This window comes from Quercus robur, chromosome 7, assembly GCF_932294415.1.
Source record: "Quercus robur chromosome 7, dhQueRobu3.1, whole genome shotgun sequence".
NCBI lineage: Eukaryota > Viridiplantae > Streptophyta > Magnoliopsida > Fagales > Fagaceae > Quercus > Quercus robur.
Genome location: NC_065540.1, coordinates 10,735,586 through 10,762,790, shown reverse-complemented (window position 1 = coordinate 10,762,790; position 27,205 = coordinate 10,735,586). Strand labels below are relative to the sequence as shown.

At 37.2% G+C, this 27,205-nt stretch overlaps 3 protein-coding genes across 5 annotated transcripts; 2 read left to right on the top strand and 1 right to left on the bottom strand.

The window, feature by feature from the left end:
• Positions 1-276: 276 nt before the first annotated feature.
• On the top strand, positions 277-4,979 carry LOC126692199 (IAA-amino acid hydrolase ILR1-like). Of its 3 annotated transcripts, XM_050387724.1 has the most exons (7): positions 277-974; positions 2,079-2,412; positions 2,561-2,656; positions 3,365-3,490; positions 3,592-3,906; positions 4,255-4,383; positions 4,466-4,979. In XM_050387724.1, exons 2-7 carry the CDS (start codon positions 2,206-2,208, stop codon positions 4,886-4,888), a joined length of 1,296 nt encoding a protein of 431 aa, XP_050243681.1. In that variant the 5' UTR covers positions 277-974; positions 2,079-2,205; the 3' UTR covers positions 4,889-4,979. The 3 variants fall into 3 exon arrangements, with proteins under 3 accessions (XP_050243681.1, XP_050243679.1, XP_050243680.1); XM_050387722.1 differs by lacking the exon at positions 277-974 and having other exon boundaries at positions 1,799-2,412; XM_050387723.1 differs by lacking the exons at positions 277-974; positions 2,561-2,656 and having other exon boundaries at positions 1,816-2,412.
• Positions 4,980-6,669: 1,690 nt separating this feature from the next.
• On the top strand, positions 6,670-10,812 carry LOC126692198 (bifunctional nitrilase/nitrile hydratase NIT4B-like). The gene is made up of 5 exons (XM_050387721.1): positions 6,670-7,258; positions 8,343-8,522; positions 9,432-9,725; positions 9,965-10,246; positions 10,399-10,812. The coding sequence occupies exons 1-5, from the start codon at positions 6,766-6,768 to the stop codon at positions 10,542-10,544; spliced, it is 1,395 nt and encodes a 464-aa protein (XP_050243678.1). The 5' UTR covers positions 6,670-6,765; the 3' UTR covers positions 10,545-10,812.
• Positions 10,813-11,243: 431 nt separating this feature from the next.
• LOC126692197 (uncharacterized protein At5g41620) lies at positions 11,244-14,110 on the bottom strand. The gene is made up of 3 exons (XM_050387720.1): positions 13,384-14,110; positions 13,197-13,316; positions 11,244-13,116 (listed from the first exon to the last, which is right to left on the bottom strand). The coding sequence occupies exons 1-3, from the start codon at positions 13,879-13,881 to the stop codon at positions 11,698-11,700; spliced, it is 2,037 nt and encodes a 678-aa protein (XP_050243677.1). The 5' UTR covers positions 13,882-14,110; the 3' UTR covers positions 11,244-11,697.
• Positions 14,111-27,205: the final 13,095 nt, after the last annotated feature.

Below are 27,205 nucleotides of genomic sequence, written 5' to 3'. Positions count from 1 at the left end.
GGCGGTTAAAGGACCATTTGATTCAATTCCATTCTCAATAATAATAATAATAATAATAATAGGGCAAGAGTTAAGTGTTGTTCCTTAGGTTTCCCTTTTAAAATTCTGTCATGTTCATAAGATGAAAGTGTATTTTTTTAAGATAAGTAGCCATATAGCTAAATTTTAAAAAGGTAACTTAAGAAACAATACCTAAAGTACTATAACTAAGTTTTTTCCATAATAATATTATATGTCCCTCCTGAATAATATTGTCCTACTTATGACCTAGTTAAGCATATTTGACTTTGGAAGTAACCTCTTCAAGCTTTGGAAGTAACCTCTTGGCAAGAATGTGCAAGATATCATTTTCCGACTGGTGACAATAAAGAAATTTTCTTGGAGGATATGTAAGATTGTGACCTGGACAACGTGATTGTTGGCACGAGTTTTCTTCTCTGTTATAAGCACCCATTGCTTCATTGTATTTGTAGGTTTGCTACAAAGAGCAGGGCACCATATTTGTTCTTTTCATTGGTATTAAAAACAAAAAACTTCTGGCGGGCTCTATATTTGGCTTAAAGTACCTGTGGCACTGGTGTGCAGCATGTTTTTCTCGGGGAACTAGGAAGAAAGTACAAGTCTGTGTTGGCATTGTCCATCTAGTCTACGTTGCAATTAAGAGCTTATGTCTTATTTCTAAGGGTCGCTGAATATACACAACTTTGGTCTTTTTACCGAGGCCCACTGTGATGACCACTGCGGTAACTAGATCATGGTTCATCACATTGGATGTATACAGCTTGGAAGTCATTTCTTGCGTGAAGATTTTTCTATACCACCAATTTGTTGAAGATGATATCATGTTTGGACATATTTGATGATGGCAACTGCATAGCTCAGTTTGGAAGTGACCGTTACTTTGTGATGAATCATTTCAGAAGAAACGTTTTCCCTCACTGTCCTTTCTAGATTCCAGCATATCCTCTAGTATGGTACGATTTACAAGCTTTTGTCCTTTCAGAATTTTCATCCTTATTGACACGTAAATAAGAAAATATACATTTAATCTTAACTAACATGCAACACTTGGGATGTGTTTGTTTGGAAGTGAAATATGGTTGATGAAAAACTTTGAAGAGAAAATGAGAATGAAAACTTTTTTGTAATGTATTTGATTGAGTGGGAAAAAAAGAAAATAAATGGTGGGACCCACGTGTTTTCTTTCCGGATTAACCAATAAGTGTTCTCCTCAAAATGAAGAGAAAACTTACGAGAGAAATTAGACATTATTTTTAGACAAAAATACCCTCTTCTTCACACTTTTTTTTTATTGGACAGGCTTGTCCAGTGCTCATATTCTTTTCTTTTCTTTTTTTTCTTTTGCTTTCTTTTGTGTTTTCTTCTGCTTCTTTCTATTTTTAATTGGGCAAGCTTGTCCAGTGCTCATATTCTCTTCTTTTCTTTTTTTAGCTTTCTTTTTTTTTTTTTTCGTTTAGATGTGATTTTTTTTTTTTCTATACATGCTTTTTATTTTTTTAATAAATTTCGGTGATTGATTTTTTATAGTTGTTTATCACTTTTTTGGTTTTACTTGGGTGTCATTTTTTAACAAGGGTATGTGCGTAAATTTATACAAACTCCTTTTATTCATCCTCCTCTTTCTACTCCCAATCAAATAAAGAGTAGGCAAATTAAAATCTTTTTTATCCTTCTACTTTTCCATCCTCCCACTATTTTTTATTCTTTCACTTTTCTATCCCTTCAACCAAATGGACAGTTAACTTTTTCTCAAAAAAAAAAAAAAAAAAAAAAAAAAACAAAAACAAATTTCTCATCTACATGATTAGCAGTTTAGCAAGTACTTTACAGAGGAGGGCAGACAAAACAGTTCCAATCCAGTAAAACTGCTTTTTTTTTAAGAATAATACTCAGCAAAAAGAGAGAGAGAAGTGCTTACTCACGCATGAGTACAAATTTGAGCTTCAATAATTTCGTATGTGACCCACACGTGAGTTCTTTTAGTGGCAAATGAAAGTTATTATATAAATTTCCAACGATACTTCTCAACAAACATTGCAAACAATGGATTTGTCAAGGTGGTTGTTACTATCAGCATTCTTGTTCCAGTCTTGGGCATTGAAGGAGGCTGGTTATGGTTCGGAGCTAAAGTTGTTGAGTCAGGAGTTGTTGGAATCGGCGAGAAAGCCCGAGTTCTTTGAATGGATGAGAGGGTTAAGGAGAAGAATCCATGAGTACCCAGAGCTGGGATTTGAGGAACACAGGACAAGTGAGCTCATCAGAGCTGAGCTTGACAAGATGGGAGTGGAATACAAGTGGCCTGTTGCCAAGACTGGAGTGGTGGCTTCTATTGGGTCTGGGGGTAAACCAGTTTTTGCTCTTAGAGCTGACATGGATGCTCTCCCCTTGCAGGTTCTCTCTCCCTCTCCCATTTCACTTTTTTTTCATTTCTTTTCTATCTCCTTGCTTTTACTTGTGATCGATCTTGATTACCCTGTTGAGAATTTAAAACTCACCTAAGGCTTGGTTGTTATTGTTTTTGTTCACATGTCACATGTAGCTGTCCTTAGGCGTGTTTCTCAACCTTGCAATGAGCCATTTGCCAAACTCTGATTGCACGCTGACAAATAAAAGAAGGAAAAACTCTAATTGCATAGTTAGCAACTTTTTGGCATTTGTTGAGTGCACAATTTTGTTGTAAAAGTTTTGGTTTTGAAGTTGTCAAACAAGTATTATTGTGATTCACTGGCTTAACTTTAGTATTCATGTATTCAAGACTGGGAGAATAAGATTAGCTTGCACTACTTTATTGATAATGGGGATGCTTTTACATTAAGCCATAAGGCAAAGCGTGCATACCAAGCAGTGATTCACTTGCCTTGGATTCTTAATCTTTCACTACGATAGTGAAACAAACAGCATCATATGCAATGTCTTTAAGGGAGAAGAATATTTTTAGCTTAAGAAGCTTAGGGAACCACTGACCACAAATTTAGGTAGATCACTGTTTAGAGGTCGGGTTGACTCCATTTCCTGGTTAGACTTAGCAGGACTTGGATTAGAGAGGAGTTTTGTCTTACGAAGTTATGAGGTGGCAACTCTGATTAACCTTCTCTGTGACACACACTTGTCCCATTATGGATTTTGAACAAAAGCCCCTAGATATCATGATTCATGAAGGACCAAAACCATATGAACTCGCTCCTTGCTTTGGTTAATTGGAGCTGGCTAGCCCATTGTTGGAGCACTTATACTAAACATTTCCATATAATTATTTGATGATGCCATTATGTGCAGCTATTAATTTAACCAACTGATCTATTATGTGTCTTATCCATGAAATCAACATGTTACCATTTGAAAGGAATTAGTAGACTGGGACCACAAGAGCAAGATCAAAGACAAGATGCATGCCTGTGGTCATGATTCCCATGTAGCAATGCTACTTGGAGCAGCCAAGTTACTCCAGAGCAAAAGAGATGAATTGAAGGTAATTCTAATATCTTGCAATCATAAGCAACAATAACAATAACAAAGAATTTTTTTTCCCTACTTTCGTGGTTGCTAATTGATTAAGCCAATGTTTGTCAGGGAACTGTGAAACTAGTTTTCCAGCCTGGAGAAGAGAGTTATGCTGGTGCTTACCATATGTTGCAAGATACTGCTCTAAATGACATCTATGCCATCTTGAGTATACATGTTTTACCATCATTTTCCACTGGTGTCATTGCCTCCAGTCCTGGACCAATTCTTGCTGGTGCTGGGCTCTTCTCAGTCACAATTCAAGGGAAAGGTGGACACGCAGCTGCCCCTCATGAGACTAAAGACCCGATTCTCGCAGCAGCCTTCTCAATCCTTGCCCTCCAACAGATTGTATCTCGAGAAACCGATCCTCTACAGTCCAGGGTATTATATGGTGCCCATTATCTATAATCAAAATGGTAGAATAACAATTAAATTCACAATTTTTTAAGAACTTTAGTTTTTGGGACAAACAGTAAATTATTGCATTACATAACAAGTGGTACTGAGTTCTTAGCTTATCTCCACTCTGTCTCCTAATTAAAAAATATAAATTTATTCTAATTTAATCAATCAAATTTGTCTGATATTGCCACCTATATGTTAGAATCAAACTTGGAGATCTCATGTCTTGAACCAAATTCTAATGATTGACAACAATAGCCTGTAGTACCACATTCTTATCAACAATAGTGAACCGATAAATTTGATCCATTCTTTTAAATCATATAGGTGGTTTCTGTTGGATTCATAAATGGAGGTCAAAGACACGATGTAATACCAGAGACAGTGAAGTTTGGAGGAACTTTCAGGAGCTTGACCACTGAAGGTCTCGCCTACATTAAGGAAAGGATCAAAGAGGTGAAACACTCATTATTTGACCTTTACAATTTTCTGTCATTACCACTCAAGTAGTAGATAACCATGCATAATCCACTTACAGGTTATAGAAACACAAGCAGATGTGCATAGATGCAGTGCCATGGTGGACTTCATGGAGGATAGCAGACACATGCCTCATCCAGTGATGGTAAATGATGAAGCACTGTATGAACATGTGAAGAAGGTTGGTGAGAGCCTACTTGGGAAACCCAATGTTCAGCTTCTCCCAGTGACCATGGGAGCAGAGGATTTCAGTTTTTTCACACAAAAAGCAGCTGCTGCAATTTTTGTGATTGGGATACAAAATGAGACTCTGAAGTCAAATCAGCCATTGCACTCACCTTACTTTTTTATTGATGAAGAGGCTCTTCCAATAGGTGCAGCACTTAATGCTGCTGTGGCAACCTCATACTTAAAAAACCATGTTGTTGAGACTTCCAAGAAACATGGGTTTGTTTCTACTTCTCCAAATGAAGAACTCTAGGACACATCAATGTACGAAGGCAAACATGCATGATAATGATAATATAATAATAAGAGTAGTAATAAATGTGTGGTTATCATTATATCACAAATCCTAGCTAAACATTAATGGCCTGTTTGGAAGTTTAGAAATGGAGGAGAGTAAAGGAGAGTAGAGGGGAGGAGAGTAGTGGGGAATGGTTCCCCTCCACCTTATTTGGATGTTTTTAAAATTAGTAAGAGGGAAGGGAGTAATTAACCCTTCTCCTTGTTTAGATGTTTTAAAAATTAGGATGGAGAGGAGAGGAAATGATTAAAATAGATAAATTTGCCTTTATTTGAAAATGGACTTGCAACATTGGTCTATTATTAATTTAGAAATGGTAAATTGAGAAATTTATCTAGTCAATAATTTATTTACTCTACTCTCCCTCCAAATCTCTTCAATTTAGGGGAATTAAAAATGAGGGGTTAGAGGTGGTTGAAACCCCTCCAAACTCCTCCCCTCCTTCCTTAAAAAACTTCCAAATAAGATAATTGAATTACTCTCCCTCCCTCTACTCTACTCTACTCCCCCTCCTTTTTTAAACTTCCAAACTTAGGATTGCGATCCTTTTCTTATGAGGTAAAATTACATCAAACATAAACAGAGGAAAAATAATAATATTGAAATTTTATTTCTTCAAACTTCAAAGAACTAACCTGTCCAACACCCAAGACTATAGTAGGGTCTGGCTACTGGCTAGCCCAAAAAACCAAAGGCATAAGTATTAGCTGCAAGCCTGCAGCAACATCCCATGCGTACGTTCACCTTTCTTTTTCTTTTTCTTTTTCTTTTTTGGTAGAAAAATTTTATATGAACAATACCTTTGGCAGGCTCTATATTTGGCTTTACCAAATTCAAATTTTGTATTTGTAACTTGTAAGTGATGCCTTTTAAACTAGTGTGCAACATGTTCGAACAGTCTCAAGGAAAAAGGTAGAAATTACAAGTCGTTTCAGGCTAAAATAGCCCACTTCGGTCCCATTTTGTCCAATTCGGTCCAATTCATTATATTTGGTCCACTTCGATCCACTTCTGTCTATTCGGACCACCTCAGTCCTATTGGGTCCATTCGGTTTTATTCGGTCTACTTCAGTCTATTTCGGTCCACCTTAGTCCAATTCGCTCCAATTTGGTCCATTCAGTCCATTTCTATCCATTCGGTCCATTTGGTCCCATTTAGTCCAATTTGGTATACTTTGGTTCACTTTTGTCTATTTTGGTCCACTTCAGTCTATTTGGTCTATCTTAGTTTAATTCAGTCCCCTTTAGTCCATTCAGTTTATTTCGGTCCACCTTAATCCATTCAATCTATTTTCGGTCTATTAAATCTACTATTCGGTTCACTTTGATCAACAGAATCAACACCTTTCATATATTGTTGCACATGGAAAATGCTTAATGCTAAAATATATAATTCGCTATATAAAAACAATAATTATCAAAACATATCAATAACTATCATAAAGTAAATTACATTCAAAGAATCCAAACTAGATTCTACTGCCCTCCAACTTTGTTCCAAATGTCTTTTTAATTAACCTATTATTTAATGTCATACATAGTAAAGTTTTTGGGAATATTTCTACTAAAAAAAAATTGATGAACTGGGAAAATCAATGTCATACTCATACTCATACTCATACATAATAATCTTTTTTTTTTTGTAAAAACTAAAAAGTTTTTTTTTTTTTTTTAGAACAATAAAAAGTGGTGGTAAAAAGTAAAAAGTAGTAATAAAAGCTGACAAGCTCAAAACTGAAACGCACAGTGAGTAGAGAGTACCATAAATCCTCCTCTTCTCACTTCTCACTTCTCACTTTCTCCGCATTCAAACAACATTGGCAAATGAATCTATGGAGTTTGAAGAGTCGGTACAACTAGTCTTACAACCCCAACACAACGTTGAGGATGACAACCTTAACGCACCTGATTCACAAATTATCATTCAACCACAGCAACAGCAACAAAAACAGCTAAAACGGCGTCGTTGCACAAGAGACCGACACACCAAAGTAGATGGGCGACACAGGCGGGTCCGGATACCCATTACCTGTTGCCCCGGAATCTTCCGACTGACTGAGGAGTTGGGTCACCGCTCCGATGGCCAGACCATCCAGTGGCTGCTCAGTCAGGTTCGACCTGACCTTGTTCTTTCTGGCCGTAACTCTGGCTCGTCGAACTCAGTCCCACCGAGTTTAACTTTACCCAAGTCCAAGTACATGCCTGTGAAAAAGGAGGAAGATGGGTTGGTGGAGCACAAGGCCTTGACTCTTTCCCCTAGACCCACTGTGAGAGCCACTGTGGTTCAGGCTTCTACAGTGTTCTATGATACCCCAGCAACTTTGGGTAACTCTCTCTCACTCACTTCGGTTTGTTTTTTTTTTTGGGTTTTTTTTGTTTTGTTGTTGTTTTGTTCTTGTTTGGTTGCTGGGAAAATGTTGGCTTCTACGGTTTTTTATGATACACCAGCATCTTGGTCTGTATCTTTAGATTTTCTAGAATTTTTATTTTGTGGGACCTGAACTTTTTCAAAGAGAATGATTTGAAAGATTCTAATTGCTCTTTTTTTATGTCCCACCACCGGATGTGGTATATGGTCCAACCTAATGTTCTTGTCTTTATCACATTTCCCACATGGCTTTTAAAAAAATTTTATTTAAAAAAAAAAAAAAAAAAATTTGTAACTTTGGGTGTTATTCTTCAATTTTTTGGGATGATTTTAACTCACAATGAATATGGAAAACATTGAAAAAAACAAGTATAGGAAGATTTGTTAACCTTTTTTGGGGTTGTTTTAAGGGATTCATACATGAAAATTAGATAGTGTCATGAAATTGGCTTCTTCTTCTTTTTTTTTCTTTTTTTCTTTTTTTTTTTTTTTCATCTTCTACTGAATTATTTACACTGCATTGGAGAGAGCATGAATTTGCTTTAGATTAATAGTCAAGCTATGAGGCTAGAAGAATGGATATATGGGCCCTTGTTTTTGGTTAAAGAATGCACTTTCTGGTCCACAAGCGGTTGGAGATTGTCTCTAGCCTTATTGTGTATATATATATATATATATATTTTTTTTTTTTTTTTTCCTTTTTAATGTCCTGATCATGGGTTTTCTTGTATTTGCCTTGCTTTCAAGGGGGCAATATAATGGTATTTCATGATTACAATGATTTTCATATTGCTGAACACAATTTTTATGCTTTAGTTTACCTTCATTTGATTAAAGTAGGGAAACAGTGACATTCTAGTGTGATCTAAATAAATCTAGTTCTATGCCTTTTTATGTGTTGTCTGAATTTTTTATTACGGTTTAAGATGGCAAAAGTCATGGCTAAATGGTGCTTTTGAGGAGTCTATCTGCTAAAAAGTTTAGTTAAATTATTTTCCTGTTCTTGTTACCATTAAATCATTGTCCTGTTCTTGTGAGCAGATAAGGCAGAGAGACTGATTGCCGGTGCAGCTGCATATGGCTCACAAATAGTTGTGTTTCCAGAAGCATTTGTTGGTGGTTATCCACATGCAGTGATGTTTGAGGGTTTAACAGATACCCATCTAACCTGGGAAAACAAGCAGTTCCAAATGTACTTTGCCTCAGCTATTGATGTGCCAGGTGCAATCCCTTTCTATGAAAATGAAATTGTTGCCTTTGGCACAAAGCTTACATGCCAAATATAGTTTTGCATGAGATATGCGATTCTTAGTGTACATTTCTGAACTGCTGCCAGTAAGTTGCCCTGTACAAATGTGCTTAAGCATGTGTTCAGGCAGCTAACCCATGAAATTTGTGGAATTTAGGGTACACAGTATCCTCCTGGTTAGTGGTTACACTATCTATCTATCTTGTTTTGTTCATTTGTTTTCTACCATATATGTCAATGTCTCTCTCTCTCTCTGTGTGACACAAACTCACTCCTGTGCACTTAGATCAATAAATAATCTCTTTCATTTCTTTGAAGCTTGAGGAGACCTTATGAAGGTAGATTTTAGAGTATGTTAGCTTTGCTTTTCTCCTACTTCAAGTGTAGTTCCTACACTAAAAGCCTCATTGCAATAATTTTTTTGAACAAAGTACAATTGCAGTTCTCTTACCACATACTGATGATTATCATGTGAGAAACTACAAACTGAATTGAGAAAAGATTGAGTTGCAAGGCATCCAAATTAAGGGAAACAGATGGAACATACGTGCATTGATGCTAAAACTAAGGCCATTTCATGTCTATTTTCACGAGGTAGTCTTGTTTCAATAAAATTATTTTTACCTTAAAAAAAATTTATTGATGCTAAATCTAAAATTTTTACATAAACTAAGTTTGTGTCTACTGTCTACCCAAAAAAGAATCAGTTGTGCTGCCAGTTGCTAATAGAGGCTGAACAACTTTATGCCTAGTCAATATTTCAAGCTTCAAGCTATACTATTACTCACTCTATTACATTATCTTGTAACTCATAGAAATCACTAGTAAATGTAGGTCTATTCTTGCTGTGGCTATATTTATACTGTAATTTGTTTATACAGGTCCTGAGGTTGACAGGCTTGCTAAAATCTCGGGTAAATATAAAGTTCACTTGGTGATGGGAGTAGTTGAGAGAGTGGGATACTCACTCTTTAGTGCCATTCTATTTTTTGATTCCTTGGGCCGGTATCTTGGAAAACATCGAAAGGTAATGCCTTTGGCATCAGAATGTGCAGTGTGGTGGGCGGGAGAGAAATCATCACTGAATATATATGAGACTCCAATTGGAAAAATAGGTGGCCTTATCTGCTGGGACAATAGAATGCCTTCTCTAAGAACTCAATTATATTCTAAAGGTATACCTTTTGCCGTTTTTATCTGCTGCTTTGCCATAGTTACTTATTAAGAGAACACCTAGTGTTATTAATGCCTTCTCTACTGTGAAACAACTGGCTGTCTCAGTCAGTTGTTTCTCTAAGGTTTAAACTGGGTTGTTGTTCTGTGTTCCCTTTCTTTATATAATTTATATTCAAGAGCCTCCTTACACACCATAGTTCTTCACTCTTTTGTTTAATCCTCCTGCCACCACATGTAGGCATTGAAATATATTGTGCGCCTACAGCCGAAGCAAGGGAGATATGGCGAGCATCAATGACCCATATTGCCCTAGAAGGTGGCTGCTTTGTTCTATCTGCAAACCAATTCTGCAGAAGGAAAGACTATCTGCAGTCACCAGAATGTGTTTCTGGAGATTCAAATGGGAATACATCCATGGATACAATCATATGTGCTGGAGGTAGTGTTATTATATCACCATCTGGGACCATTCTGGCAGGACCTAATTACCAAGGGGAATCCCTCATCTCAGCTGATCTAGGTAAGAATTTATACTTATGACTGTTACATGTTTGGGAACGGCCATTTTTGGTACGGCCAAATCTGAAAAGTATATGCATTTTTTCCTTGAGGATAGATTGACCAAACCTATCTCTCAAATCTGATAAAATCCTTTCACACTTGATGTTCCAGATCTTGGAGAGATTGTTCGAGCAAAGCTAGATTTTAGTGGAATTGGGCATAATATTGGACAAAACTGTGTCAATCAGATTTCAGATATACCCGATCCAATTCAGTACAAAACTGCAGTGAAATCTGAAGTTTTTGATGAGCTGTGATGGTGACATAGTTGTGTAGAAAAATCGAGTTACTGGAATTAACTTCTAGTCTTCCTCATGCCAAACAGCTAATTTACTCTTTTGTATACCTTTTGTAATGTTTAGAAGATGTACAAAGGTTGGCTAGCGGTCACCATTTGTCAAATTACGTTTGAAGAATCAAACATGTTGTATAATTGCTTCTTGGGCAATTTTGGTGTTTAAACTTAAGAGTACGCCCGGGGAATGTATTATCTTTCACAGTTTAATGAATATGTTTAGTCCTATATTTTTCCGGCTTTCTACTTTTTCGATTTTGGCCTTTGTAGGTTTCTTTCAAAAAATAAAGGATTTTTTTTTTACCCCTATAAATCTCAGTAGTTCTACTCAAAGATACTGGTTCCCCAGATATTGTGGTGCTTTTAACTCCTTCAGAGTATAATAACATTGCTCATTAGGCATTTCATCCAAGACTAATATAGTTTAAGCATAATTCAAAAAGGTCCATTTTCGATGCCCTTCAATCCTCAAAGGGGAGCGAAACAAAAATACATCTCTTCAGCGGTATTGTGAATACTGGTTCCTTGTATCCTAGAAAAGGCTGTGAATCCATCTCTCAGGTGGCATTCATAAATACTGGGTTTTACTTGGGTTATGAGATATGGCAGTGCTCTTACTCTTTCTAGTATGATAATAAACTAATAACAATGTTCACGTTCATCCAGAAATAATAAAACTTTAGCATATAATTCAAAAAAGTCAGATATAGATACCCTTCAAGGTGGACGAGAAATATTACAAATAGCCGCGAGTACACAATACTCCTAGCATACTCTGTCCCAGTAATACTAGAAGTATTTGTATTTAAGAGAAACTTCGCTTAATTAGTACAACTTTCTACAAAAAGAAAAACTATAGACACAAATATTCCTACAAACAGACAACATTCTAATGCAAACTGAGCTTGCTGCTACTTGAGCTGCTATGAGGGATAGCAACCTTAAATCAACAAAAAGACACCTTTCACCATCTGTTAAGTTTTCTCGGATTGGCTTGGCTTTGCAAGTAAGCGCTTCCTCCAAACTAGCCCCTTCTGCATTCAGCATCCATCATCATAGGTCCAGTGCCTGTGGAGAATGCAAGCAAAAGCATTGGTTCACAAACAGAGTGATTTTCACCGCCTGGATTTCCTTCCATTGTGGCCTACACCTCCGGTTTCTGCTAGCCTCGACTTCAAACCACCCTGCGCCATAGCTGTTCTCTCCTGAGCTGCATTGACAAGATCACGGGAAGGCCAAGGCGGCCCCATTTGTCGTGTTGGACTAGCACTAACTCTGGGGGAAACCATCCCAGAATTAGACAACATTTGGTCCCTTAGACCCTTTACTGATTTATATCCCTGCATCAATTCATCTGCATACCCTTTTCCCTGAGATTGCTTTTCAATCTCCAACAATCTCCCCCAATCTAACCTATCCGAATTATGGAGTTCAACCCCATCGGATATACTCCTTTGCAAAGTAGTGCTTCTCCTCGGTGCTCTCCCAGAGGTAGACTTCCTTCCTCTGGTTTCTTCTTCCTCAATTTGAGCCATTCTTGGATCATGACCAAATCCGGAATTATGATTCCACTTATAGCTCTTGTTATGGTTGTCCATATTCAACTCTATCGAATGAAGATCACTTTCAGCTGAGACTTGTTCACACTCTTCTCCATCTTCCACTACTTCTCCTCCATCCTCATCTTTTTCATCACTTGAATTATAGGAACTAAAGCGAGTTCTACTTAACAATGCAGCAATGTCGTCATCATTCCTATGATGATGACTTACAGAATTCCGCCCTCCTCCTCTCTCTTTCCCTCTTTTAGTCCCCAAAAAAGCTTCGAGTTGATTCCTCAACTTATCAACCGCCGAATTCTTCTCCTCAACCTGATGTTTCGCCTCAGCCAGTTTCATTTGAACTTTACCCTCTCTCAAAACATCAGCTAATTGCATCATCTCCCTCTCCTCCTCAACCTCTTTACGAGTTTTCTTCACTTCCTCCTCCACTTGAGTTATATTATCTTCCCCAACATCCCTAGCTAATTCATCACATACTTGTTCCACAATCTCTCTCGCTCTCTTCTCACTCTCCAATTCCTTCACAACCTTAACAAGAGACGCCTTCGTCTCCGCCAATTCCCTCCCGAGCTTCTTATTCAAGCTCTCCAACCGTCTCCTCAACTTCCTCTCCATCTCAAGCTCACCCGCCACAGACTCAATCGCGGCCTCCACAATTTCCTGCTCTTTACTCTCCCACGCCGCCTTCTCCTCCGCAAAACACTTGATCAAGTAACTTATCTCGTTCTGATCCGACCTCTGATCCTGGATTAGCTGATTCACCTGCAACCTAGCCCTCTCCAACTCGGCATGTAAGGCCGAGACAAGCGACATACTAGTCGAAGGCCGATCTTCATGGCCCCAAACTCGATTGATAATCTTGAGTAGCTCTTTCGATGTGGTTAAAGCATTACTAACATCCTTCAAACGCGTTTTCACTCCAACCGTCGATGTACATGCGCTCGGAGTTTGAGCTCGAGATCTAGTTTCAATCTGCTTCACCAAAAAAAAGTTCAAATAAAATAAATAAATTCGCTAATATTTCAAAGTAATATGAAGAAACTTGATTGTACCTCCATTAAACTAGCATTGCTGAGAGCATCGACGCCGTGGTGGTGATCCGTGAGCCTAAGTCTCTGAGAAATCGACGGCGTTTGTCTCCGACGACTTCCAGTTCCAGACCGATCCATTCTCTACAAAACGCAGCGTTTAATAACAAAATTTTTCAAAAATAAGCAAAAGGAGAAGAAGATCGCGAACCTCAGAAACGGGACTGTGAGACGGATCGGACAAATGCGGCGGCAGAGAGCCGGAGTGCATGGACCGAGCGATTCTCTCTCTACCTCTGATCGCTTCCTTCCTTCTCATCCGCCGCTCGTCGGAGCTCTCTCTGACGCTCGGGCTCGGCGACGGAATCTCATTCATCTCCCAAAGCGTCGCCGCCAGCTTCCTCGCCGACACGGGCGGCGGCGGCGGCTGCTGCGATTGGTTCTGGTGCTGATGCTTGGTTCTGAGGCCACTCGGTTTGGGCGAGTCCAAGGCACCGCGCAATGCAGAAGCAGGAGATCGAGACGAGCTCATGAGCCTCCATGTAGGCACGGGCGTAGTGGATCCGCCTCTCTTGCCAACGAGTATCGCTCTCTTGAACCTGTAGTTTTGGAGTATCGACGACGACGAAGACGCCGACGACGTGCAGCCTCGCTTTCTGATCTTTCCAGGTATCAAATCCACACCACCTCCTCTGTTTTGTCTTGGCATTATCACTTTCTTTCGATCAGAAACTTCTAGATCATACTACTAAACGCACAGTTTAAAAGAAAGAAAGAAAGAAAGATGTTAGCTCTTTCCCTAGATGAGTTTCTGAGTTTGAGTTTGAGTTTGAGTTTGAGAGAGCACTGATGGATTCCACTACTACTGCTAGAAGATTTTTTCGATCAGTGCAGACTGTAAGCTTTTCTTTTCTTTTCCATGGGGCGTAATTGTAAAGTGCGTAAAGGAAAAGGAAAGGTGTAGGTATCAGAAGCGGTGTGATTCATGTGAGTGTGGACACGTGTCAATAAAGGAGTGGTTGAAAGGGGATGAATTTTGTGAGGTGGTTGTGGTTATAATGGAATTGAGACCGTCTGATATTAATTCAGAGGGAAGAGATTCGGCGACAGCGTGGCTTTTGAAAGTTTTTACGTGAAGAGTAGTAGTAGTAACTAGTAACTAGTAATAGCGAAAATTCGGTGGATTTGGGATGGCCCCCTGAATTCAAACTAGGCTTTGTTTAGGAGCTAGGCTTGAATGAGAAGTCTTTTCAAAAAAAAAAAAAAAAAAAAAAGGCTTGAATGAGAAGTCCAACCAAAAATTTTGAGTTGTTCAGTCAAATCACTGCCGTAGCTATTATTATTATAATTACAATAGATTCTTAGGGTAAGTTAAATGAGGAAAATATGGGATTTGTAATTATGATTTTTTTTTTAAAAAAATCATTTTAGAATATACACAAGCTACTTCATGTTATTTTGTTCATTAAGAAAGAAAATGAAAATGTATGACCAATTACTTGTAAGAGCTTCTCAAAAAAAAAAAAAAAAAAAAAAAAACTTGTAAGGGCATTTACATTCGGTAATGCAAAAGAAAGAAGCACTTTGCATTACTAAATAATATCTCGTTATATTCTCTTACCACTGTTTTTAATTTTTTTTATTCTTTCTATATGTTTTGTGAGATTAAAGTAATTAAGGGTGGAATAAAATAAATTAAATAATAGTAGTGTTTAAGACATGCACAACCACTGCGCACCTTTGGTGCGGTAGTCACTCTATAAGTATAAATGCTTGTGATGTGTAGGGGGCAAGTGCCAGGGTTCAAGTCTCCAATAGGAAATTTTACACACATATACACTTAGATTAGATTAGAATAGAAATTCTATCTTGTAAAAAAAATTAAAAAAAAAAAAAAAAAAAAGACATGCACATTATTAGAGTGGACATCTATTTTTATATGTTATTATAGCAAAATGTAGAAATTTAAACAATGTTGCATTATTGGGTGTGAGAATCTTTTTGTGGATTTGATACTATAGTAAAATCTAAAAAAAACAGAGTTTCGCTACAAACTTATTACAATGAGGTTTGTAGTCAAGTTTTGTCCAATTTAAAATGGATAAAAATGCATTTTGCATCACCGAATGCTAATACTCTAACATGATAAAGTTTTGAGAAATGATATATTTACAACATTTTTACAACAAATCTTAAGTGGCAGATTGTTACTAGTTATTATTGTTGAGGCAAAAAAGTAATCTTAGTGTTAGTTTCAAATTTGAACCAATAACAACTAACCACCTGTGATTTGTTGTAAAAATGTTATAGAAATAGCATCTCTCTAAAGTTTTAACTAAAATTAAATCTTGAATTAGTTTGAATTTTTGGTAAGAAAATCTAGATGGACTAAGGAAAGTGATTCTTTCGATTTGAAGGAGATCCATTTCATGATTAGGACTAAATTTTACAGATATGAAAATGTACTACCAATTATTTTCAATTAGATTTTTATACTTAAATTAATTTTCAGTTTTCATTTTTCTTCTAAAAATAATAATTTTAAGTTTTAGTAAGAAAAATTAAATGGGTTAAGAAAAATGATTATATTTTCATTTGAAATTGACTAATTTCATGATTTGGGTTAAATTTTACAAACTTGAGGGTATACAAATTATAACGTTATTTTAAATGACATGACAATGTGTGTATTGCTAGATCTACATAGTTCTAGCTATATAAGATGTAAAATTAAGTTTAACAAAAAAAATATGTAAAATTAATAATTAAGTTTTGGATATAATTTTCCACAAATTAATTTATAACATCTGAATATAAATTATAAGAAGGATAAAATTTAGCTAAAAAATTAGTTGTAACTTTAAACTACAACATTACTCAATATCTTTTTATTGGAGGTGAATTTTGATAAATCCACCATTGAATTACATCTTTTTCTTATATCTTCTATACTTGCAAAATTTCTAGAAAATTAAAAATCAAAATCTATATCATTAATAAATTATTTAAATTGCAAGTTTTAGTAGTTTAAAACTATGTATAAAATATAAGCTTGTAAATCATATAGTAAATAATATCCGATTAACACAAAATTTAACGTGTATATTAAGAGCGTAAAAAATATTCAATTTAACAGTTAGATTTTCAAAATATGTAGTAATGTTCAGGTTACAATCAATTTTATAACTAAACTTTGTTTTTATAAAAAAATCATATTGTTTATAAATTATGAACATTGGTAGCAAGTTAAGTTACCTAAAATTAGGGGTGTCAATGTTCGACCCAACCCACGAACACGACACGAACCCAACACGGGTTTTTTCGGGTTAGGGTTGGGCCTTAATGGGTTTGGGTCATAAACAGGTTGACTCGAAAGCGACACGATAAGAAAAGTGTCATAAGCGGGTCAACCCGCGTAACCCGCAATAGACACGTTTGACACGTCAATTTATTTGTGTTAACCCAAAATGACACATTTAACACAACCCGTTTAACTCGTATTACAAATAAATATTTATTTTATTTTAGATTTGTCAAATACCTTTTATATCCAACATATATTTTAAATTTAAAAAGAAAAGTGAGTAATTATAAAAATTTACAAGGGATATAATTGGAAATTGAAACTTTACAGACCCTAGAACTACTAATACTTTTTTTTTTTTGGCATAGAACTTGCACAAATGAAATTGGATGAGCTTGTGGAAGATGTTATGAATTTGGACATTAACAAAGAATCTATGGATGGTGATTGTGGTCATAGTTAGGATTAGTCTACTGTTTGCTCAAATTCTTTCAATATTGATACTTGGCATTTGGCGAGTTCCAAGGATATTATATTTTTGTTGAGCTATGTTATTTTATTTTTGTTAAACTTTGTTATTTTGAATTTGGGTTGAAGTGTATGCACTTCTTTTGGAGTGTAAAAAACTTATTTCTAGATGAATGTTATATTTTTGTTGAACTATATTATTTTGAATGTGGGTTGAAGACTTGAAGTGTATGCACTGCTTTTTGGGATGTAAAAAAAATTATTTCTAGATGGATGTTATATTTAATATTATGCAGGTTGAAATAAGTTGTGTTACATTCGTGTCAACCCAACACGACTTGTTTATTAAGCATGTCAAATGGGTTGGGTCAGGTCAACCCGCTTTATTAACAGGTCGGGTTAGGGTTGAAGGATCATGACACGATTATTAAATGGGTCGGGTTAGGATTGAGTCATTTAGTCGAATATCCCTACCTTGACACGACACGAACCCGACACGCTAACCCGAATTGACACCCCTACCTAAAATAAGGTAAGGGGTGAATAGGTAACAAAACAAAAAAAAAAGTATTACCCTAAAAGCTGCCTACGTAGACTTCCCATTTCTACTCTAAAATGGGAGATTTGCTTGAGTAGCTTCCTATCTCTGGGGAATATTGTTTATTTTCCAAATCAGTATTTTATTGATTTTGTGTCTTGATAACTGTGATAATAATAAAAAGTTTGGTGCTTCGTAAGCGAAGAAATGGCTGACATGAACAAGTAGTTAGCTAAATTTAAAAAAAAAAAAGCAAAAAGTTTTTATCTTAAAATAGAGAGAAATTTTTATAAGCTCGGAGATGGGGTGCGGGTGAGGGTGACATTTTTATTCCCACTGGTGATGGGAACACTGCTTTTTAGTTTTTAGAGACAAGTTGATAATAAGATGGGACCATAGATTCATAGTCAAGTCATGAGTCATCCAAACTCCAAAGACAAAAGGCGAGGAAGAGCCAGGATGTCCCCATCCAAACAAGCGCCAATCTCAGGGATCAACATGTGTCCTGTTAGACTCAGGAATGGAATAGTCAATCGCCAATGGTTATGCCGTGTCACCACCCATCACCAACACACAGTCCCTCTCTTGATACATCACTGTTACTTTGTATAAAGGTTGCCTCTTGTACATCCTCGCATCACTTTTTTCTTCGACCTACGTGGTAGATTTCTCGCCTCAAAAATTTTAGCCTTTGAAATCGGGTGCTTAAGTGGATTTGTTTGTGTATGTGCATATGAAAGAGGTTTAATCTCATGATCTTACTTCATGTCTATTTAAGAATAATTTATTTAATTTTTTGCTAAAAATATGTTAAAATATACTTGTACTTTAAAAAAAAATTAAAAATATAATAAAAAATGAAAAAAAGTGAGGTTTTATACATAAAAACTAAAAGCTAAAACTTAAAGTTAATGTCAAACACACTCTTCGTGTATTTTTTAAGGAAGAAGGAATTTATGATCTTTAGAGTGTCATATAAACAAAACGAAACAGAATATATTATACTTATGATATCATAATAAGACGTTTAGAGCATTCACACCCGGCCTGGTATATGCCAAATGTAGATATATTTTACCATCAAGACACAAAAAGGTCCCATTATCCAATCTTGTATTCTAAAAAAATTTACAATTGTGCTACAATATCGTCACAAATTTGTGACGGCACTATAGCACAATTGTAAAACAAAATATTAGTTTTTTGTTCACCCATAAATGAATCTAACTTTTTCTCTCTCTTTATTTTCTGTGTTTTTCATCTCCTCTCTCCTTCTCCACAACAGCCTCTCTCTCTCATCACATCTCTTTGTCACAGTGGGCATATTCTGGCGTGGGCTGCTCAAGCTCGCCAATGATGGGCTATGATTCTCGCCGATGATGGGTTGCTCAAGCTCAGTGAAGACGGGCTGGGTTTTGTGAGTTGTGGTGCGATGGAGGAAACATTGATCTAGCGGCGGTGGTGCGATGTGTGTTTTGATCAGCGTTAATTTGGGTTTTGCTCAACAAGTGTGTTTTTTTAATATTTGGGTTTTGTGTGTTGTGTTTTGATCGGGGTTGATCTGGGCTTTGCTCAACAACTATGTGTGTGTTTTCCGGTGGGATTTTGGTCGAGGTTTTGCTCAACAACTATCTAGGTTTTGATAAGGGTTGATCTTTTTTTTTTTTTTTTTTAATATGGGTTTTTGTTCCGATGGAATTTTGGTGGGCAATGGGGCAGTGGTGGCATGGTGGGCATGGTGGAGGCACGGTGGTTGTGACTAGGTTGTTTGGTTTTTTTTTTTAATGGGTTTGGTGGGTATTTGCTGGGTTTTTTTTTTTTTTTTTTTTTTTTCCTTAATTTGGATTTTTGGTTCCGGTGGGATTTTGGTGGGCAGTGGGTAATGGTGGTATGGTGGGCAAGGTGGTGATTGGGTTGTTTGGTTGAGAGAGAGAGAGACACAGAGGCAAGGATAGGAATGAGAGAGAGAGGAGTGATAGATAATTTGTTTATTATTTTATTGTATAACTTATATTATTTTAATGTATTATATTGTAAAATAAAAGTTGGGATATTGGGAGTATTGTAAAATGGAATGGTATAATAGTTAAAGTTGTTTTTGAGATAGTAGAATAGTATAGTTCGAAGATATAGGATGTGAATGCTCTTACCCCATAATGGTTTGCTTTATGATGCATTTTTGCTAACTTTAATAGAATTTAATGATTTAACAAGTGTTAACAACACCCATTGAATTTTTTTTTTTTTTTTTAAATCTACCTTAAATCTTATTCATAGTAAACATACACAAACCCAAATAACAATTGAAGGAAAAAATCAAAGAGACTACCAAAAATGTGGGAGTAAAACGATTTTTTTTCCTTCAATTCTTTCTCTATATGTGATATGTTGGCACTTGTAACATCATTAAATTTATTTAAAATTAGTAAAAATGTCCTATAAAGCAAACCACAAGAGAGGTAATTGTCCCAAAATAAACCGCAAAGTATTCCATGTTTTAATAATATACCACAATGCAAGTAAATTTTGTGTGTTTGTGTGTGTGTGTGTGTGAGAGAGAGAGAGAGAGAGAGTAAAATCCATTACTAGCAATCAAATTGATACAGCTTAGTGGTAAGATCGTTAGAGTAATCATTGCTTTGTCTCTTTTAGGAGAAAATAGGTTTGAATATGACATTTTTAGTCGTAAGGGTGTGCATGGGTTAAATGTGAAATCTTTTTCAACCAAATTTGATCTCTTTTGGTTGAAAAATCTCCAACCTAATCTAAACCTTGCTAGCTCTAGATCCCAACAAATCTACTACCCAACCCTAGGAGTTGAATTGGATCATCGAAATGAGGAAATTTTATTGTATCAATACAATTGTGCTTGCGAATAATTGTGCTTGCAAATCCTAGTGCCAAAAAACATATCAAATTTGAGTTGTATCAATGTAATTATTTTAGGATTTTATTGGGGTTAGAGCATTAGTATTGGTGATACTAAAAAACCATATTGCTATTTTTAACACCACCAATCACAAAAGTAGGGCTACAAATACAATGGTGGAGCTATAGCCAAAAGATTTGGCTTCTCAGCTACAGTGCACAACCAAAGATGGTTGTGCATTATAGCTCAAAGGTAAAAAAAAAAAATTATATTTTAATTTGTTTCTCTCTCTTCTTTTATTAAATTAATCTTTTCTCTCTCTTTCTCACTTTTCTGTTACTTCTTCACATTCCTTCTTTCTTTTTCACCGAACCCAAACCCAGCACCTCTCCCCCCTTTCTTTTTTTTCTTTTTTTTTGTTTCTTCCTCCAACCATTTTTTCTCTATTTTTTGTTTCTTCTTCATCTTTCTCCTTTCTTCTTCATTAAACCCAACCCTTCTCTTCTCCCCTTCATTTTTAATTTCTTTCTTCCTCCAACTCCTTGCCTCACATCAACCCCTACCCACCAAGCCACCGCTGACCCAAGCTTGCTGGTGGTGGTGTTTTTTTTTTTTTTTAATTTTTTTTTTATGCTATGTTTGGATGTTGGGAGAAGGAGGGGGAGTAGAGTAGAGGGAGGAGAGTAATTTAAATACCTTGTTTGGATGTTTTTTAAGGAATGAGGGAGAGGGATTTGAAGGGGTTTGGAGGGGTTTGAATTACTTCCAACCCCTCATTTTTAATTCCCCCAAATTGGAGAGATTTGGAAGTGGAGCATAAAAATACTTGATCAAATGGATTATCAAATTTACCCTTACCATATTAACAAAATTACAAATAAAAAGACTAATTATTCCCCTCCCTCTTACTTAATTTTAAAAACATCCAAACAAGATGGAGGATAACCATCCCCTCTACTCTCCTCTCCACTACTCTCCTTCCCTCTACTCCCCTCTCTCTCAAAACTTCCAAACATAGGGTTAGAGTTGTGAGTGGTGATTGTTGAGGTGGGTTTGTGGTGGTGGTAGTGGGTTGTTGATTTGGTTGTGTTTGTGGTCGGGGTCAGGATTAGGATCTGGATTGGGCTATGTTTGTGTTCGTGGGTTTGTGTTGGTGGTCGAGATTGGTTGGGTTAAAGCCTGGTTTGGTTTGGCATTGCTGTGGGCGGTTGTTGTTGGTTATGGTGGTGGTGTTGTGGTTGGGTTTGGAATGATTTTAGGCGGAGCTTTTTGGTTATGGGATGGATTTTGTGGTGTTGATGTGGTGGGTTTGGTTTTGGATGTTATGTGGTGGTCTTGGTGTCCCTGGTGGTGGTGGTGGAGGGGTGTGGGGGTGATGATTTTTTAAATCTTTCTCTTTCAATTGTCTCAGTGGATTTTTTTGTTGGAGGATTTGTGGGTTTATTGAATTTTGGTTGCTTTTATGTGTGATTTTGGTTAGTTTTTGAGATGATTTTGTTACAAATTTGGTGGATTTGGGTTGTGGTAATGGTGGCCTGTGGGCAGTGGAGGTGGTTGTGGGTTGTGGGTGGCAGTGGAGGTGGTTGGGGTTTTAGGTTTGTTACTTGTTCTTCAAAATCTTCAGATGAGACAGGGAGAGACAAATAAAGTGAGGTGGGAAAGAAATAATAAAAAAATTAACAAAGAAATAATATTTAAATTAATAGGTAAAAAAATAGAACCACTGATATTGGATGTTTTGTAAAGTGAGAAAGTAAAATAGATAAAATAGTTTTTTGTGGTGCCAAATAGCTAAAAAAATGACTCTACCAATGTGGATGTTCTTAGAAGCTACCCATAGATGACAAGGTTATAATCTACTCAAAGATAATGAATTGATGATATTTTGCTAATGTTTATTATACCATAACAAATTTTTGATTGAAAACATGAAATTTTTATTATTTATATTTTTATAATAAAAATTGTGTTTAATTTTAAATGCATCCATGGGTATGCATGGGTTACATGCTAGTTTATATATAGATATTGTGGGACCAGAGAATTTATGACCCCGGCCCACTTTACATTAGGGCCCAAGGTCCGAGCCGAGGAGAGGCATCGCCGAAGACATACAATGAAAGTCCAAATGGCTTAGAGATATAGCCGATGACGATTTTGTCCTCGGCATCCCAGAACGCTCCTAAAAGAAAGGGCGAGCACAGTGTAGGAGCGGCCCAAGTAAAAGGCTGCCATTACTGCAATTAAATACTCTGCGCTTGACAGAGCAATACTTTTCAGCTTTTACAACCACCCCCAACCACTTTGGGTATGGGCTGATAGGACAAGTATCAGCCCTAAAAAACTGAACCTACACGTGGACGTTGGAGGGAGGGTAAAGGCTAGTATAAAAAGAAAAGTAAGCAATCCAGAAAGGAGGCTGGGAAAAAAGGCCAAGAATCAGAGCCTCCCAGGCCGTGCTGAGGAGAAAGACTTCTTGGGCAAACTTGGTTCGTCTCTGAGCATCCATCACGACTACCATGACTAACCATTGTCCAGTGACCAAGGCCTAGCCTTTCAGCCCACGCTCTATAAATTTTATTGTTTGGGCCTTTAACATACGAACCCAATACCAGTTTGGGATCGATACAAATTGAGTTCTTACAATTGGCGCCGTCTGTGGGAAAGGCTTGTGCGTTGGCACAGGCGGTGGTAGGATCGAGCTCTTGTCAAACAAGAGATTGAGAAAGCTCCTCCGTCATTTCCAGCAACACGCTATTATTGCCCTAATATAAAGTTCCACTAGGGGCTACGCTTCGAAGCACCGGTGGTATGGGCAGCTCTAGGGGCTTCCAACATCAAGTCAACGCCCCACACCTTGGCCAAGGGGCTAGTCCTCGAAACTTAAAGAAAATATGAGTTTTGGACAGAACCAAGGTATTCCATGGTCCTCGGACTCAAACCTATGGAGAAACCAACTACTTAAAGAAAATTATGAGTTTTGGACAGAACCAAGGTATTGCATGGTTCTCGGACTCAAACCTATAGGGAAACTAACTACTTAAAGAAAATTATGAGTTTTGGACAGAACCAAGGTATTGCACGGTCCTCAGACTCAAACTTATGGAGAAACTAACTACTTAAAAAAATTATAAGTTTTGGACAGAACTAAGGTATTGCAGGGTCCTCGGACTCAAACCTATGGGGAAACCAACTACTTAAAGAAAATTATGAGTTTTGGACAGAACCAAGGTATTGTATGGTCCTCGGACTCAAACCTATAGGGAAACCAACTACTTAAAGAAAATTATAAGTTTTGGACAGAATCAAGGTATTGCATGGTCCTCAGATTCAAACCTATGGGGAAACCAACTACTTAAAGAAAATTATAAGTTTTGGACAGAACCAAGGTATTGCATGGTCCTCGGACTCAAACCTATGGGGAAACCAACTACTTAAAGAAAATTATGAGTTTTGGACAGAACCAAGGTATTGCATAGTCCTTGGACTCAAACCTATTGGGAAACCAACTACTTAAAGAAAACCTAAAATTTGGACAGAACCAAGGTCTTGCATGGTCCTCGGACTCAGACCTATGGTGAGATTAGTCATTAGAAAATGGATTAAGTCCTAGACAGAATGGAAATCTCGCCCTGTCCTCGGATCCCCAGTTCTAAGGAAACTAATGCAAACGAGTGTTTAGGCCCGGTACAGTTATACCTCGGTCCTCGGACCGGATGCCAAAAATGGTTAAGGCTATGAATGTTGTCAGGAACGTGGCAAAGCACCCTAGTACTCGGCGACCCTCTCAAATAGTTCATTTTGGGTTACCCTTCCTCGGATGATCACCTGGTACACAATACAGAGCACTCAGCTGTTATCACGGTTAGTCTTATATGTATAACCTTCTTCAGGTCGGCATTATTGTGCCTGTTAGTCTCAATAAGTTTAAAATAATAGCTTTTTGTTAATAAGAGTTTCGGCCCTAAGTATCGTTCAAAAAAAAAAAAAAAAAAACCAGCACATTCATTTACAAAATAACTATTGCAGAAAAGAAAGAATACGTAAAATAAAATAAAGTCATCTTTTATTAAAACAAAGAAATAGTACAGCGTACAATGAGGGGCTTAAGCAAGCCTATACCAGAAGCTAACTACAGAAGCAAAAAGAAAAGCAAAAAGGAAAAAGATACAAGGGAACGATAAATCCTTCAAAATTCTGCTCTAGTAGCGACTAAACATGTCAGGATGGCCCCATTGATGGAAGGGGAGAAGAAGCAGAAGAAGGAGCAGAAGCACCAAGATGTCCCCAGTGATGGAAGAGAAAAAGAAGCGGAGGCAAAAGGGGGCACCAACAAAGGAAGAGAGGAGGAAGCGGGGATGCCTAGTCCCCGTACCAACTCTGACTCCCATCAGGCAAGTGCCATATTAGCAGCGCTCGAGAGAGAGCGGATGGTACCGACGATGAGAAACCCCAGTGCTATCACGCCAAAAATCTGATGCGACCAACACCTGCTTCGGATTTTGGCTGAGGGAAGAAGAGGCTTCTTTCTCGCCTTATCAAGGGGGAGAAATACCTTGAGTCTTTGTCTTTCTTGCCCTAATCAAGCCATTTTGAGTCTCGGAGAGACCCAGTGCTTCTGGAGAGGGTGTGGTCCCTTCACCTCCATCTTCGCCTCAACCATATCACTCCCTAAGGCTTAATCACACTAGCAGTGAGTACTTTGAGCACAACTGGAGGTTTAGGGATTTGAAAAGATTGAGGGGTCTATACGTAAAGGAAATGACCTCCTATCTTGCTTCTTATATGGAAGGCAAGTCTGGTGGCATTTAATCTGTATAGATTTCCAAGAAAAGTTACAAACGAGATAAGTCCCACCCAACTCCCAACGCCATCTTCAACCGTTGGATTTGCGTCGCCTCGTAAAGGTTACTTATTAAAGATCCGCCTCATGCACCGAAACGGCAAGAATGCGGCGTGAGTAAAGCTAAGGGAATGTCTCATAACCAGGAGCATTTCCCAGACAAATGAAGAGACACCGACATTGATGAAGGACAAAGTTGGGCAAGCCGTGATATAGGCCTGACATCATCAAAACCCTCCTCTCCGACTAAGGGGTCAGACAGCAGGATTTTGAGGGGCTATTGTAGGGTCAGAGAATTTATGACCCTAGCCCACTTTACATTAGGGCCCAAGGCCCGAGCCGAGGAGAGGCATCGTCGAGGATATACAATGAAAGTCCAAATGGCTTAGGGATATAGCCGAGGACGATTTTGTCCTCGGCATCCCAGAGCGCTCCTAAAAGAAAGGGCGAGCACATTGTAGGAGCGGCCCAAGTAAAAGGCTGTCATTACTGCAATTAAATACTCTGCGCCTGACAGAGCAATGCTTTTCAATTTTTACAACCACCCCCAACCACTTTGGGTATGGGCTGATAGGACAAGTATCAGTCCTAAAAAGCTGAACCTACACATGGACGTTGGAGGGAGGGTAAAGGCTAGTATAAAAAGAGAAGTAAGCAATTCAGAAAGGAGGCTGGGAAAAAAGGCCAAGAATCAGAGCCTCCCAGGCCGTGCCGAGGAGAAAGACTTCTTGGGCAAACTTGGTTCGTCTCTGAGCGTCCATCACGACCACCATGACTAACCACTATCTGGTGACCAAGGCCTAGCCCTTCAGCCCACGCTCTACAAATTATATTGTTTGGGCCTTTAACGTACGAACCCAATACCAGTTTGGGATCAATACAAATTGAGTCTTTACAGATATATATATATATATATATATAAAATTAAAGTCAAGGTTAATAAACAATCCAATTAGATTATGTGAGTGTTTGGATAGGAATTATGTTGCGTCTGGTGTTTGCGTTTTGCCTTTTTTTTTTTTTTTTTTTTTTTTTTTTTTTCACGCGTTTCCAGCTTTTAGAGACAATTATCACTGTTCACATACTGTAGCAGCACTATTCATTGTTCACACACTGTAGCAGCACTGTTCACGCACTATAGCAGCACTATTCACGCACTGTTCATGGGACCCACAGTCACTTTATTCAGAAAAAATATTAAAAATGGGTCCCACGACACTATTCACACATTTAAAAATTATTTCGTTACAGTGTTTTCAGTTTCAGCAAAAATAAATTGTATTCAAACCGACCCTATAAATTGGATTCCAATTATTGTTTAATTTTGCGTCATGTGTCATATCTAAGTGTTTTTTTTTTTTAGGTGAGTTAATGTTATATGAAAGACGAAGAGTCTATATAATAAACCATCAAAAGCCCAATAATAAAAAAAGTAGACTCATGTATATCCAAAAAATATAATAAAAAAAATAGTAAAACTCATATATATATATATATATATGGCTCAAAAGATGTGTATTTTCCTAACAAATTAATACTAAATGGCAGGTTGTTAAGGAAAAAAAATATTTTCTATAGTGAGTTCAAATTAAATTAGTAACAACCTATTACCTAAAATTTCTTGTAAAAATGTTATAAAAATATTATGAATATAGTAGTTCTTTACTTTTAAAGCATTGCGTCGGTTTGATATCTCAATACTAGATTCTCCTTATTATGGAAGAATAAAACATCACCACTAAACTATACAATTCAATTAGCTTACTCATCATTAAGTTGATTTCTATCTCAAGATGGAAGTATATTAGTTTTGTCAATCACCAAAGTTTTATTTTATAGTGGAGATGAGAGTTACGTACTTTGATTTCTCAGTGATGACATGACGCCAATATGTCATCGATGTGTGATTCTCAAATTTACATAGGGATTCCTATGCTTGTGAAACAAAAACAAAAAAGCCTAGGGGTCCGTCCATGAGATACTTTTCTCAAAAGTGATCTGGGACCAACGT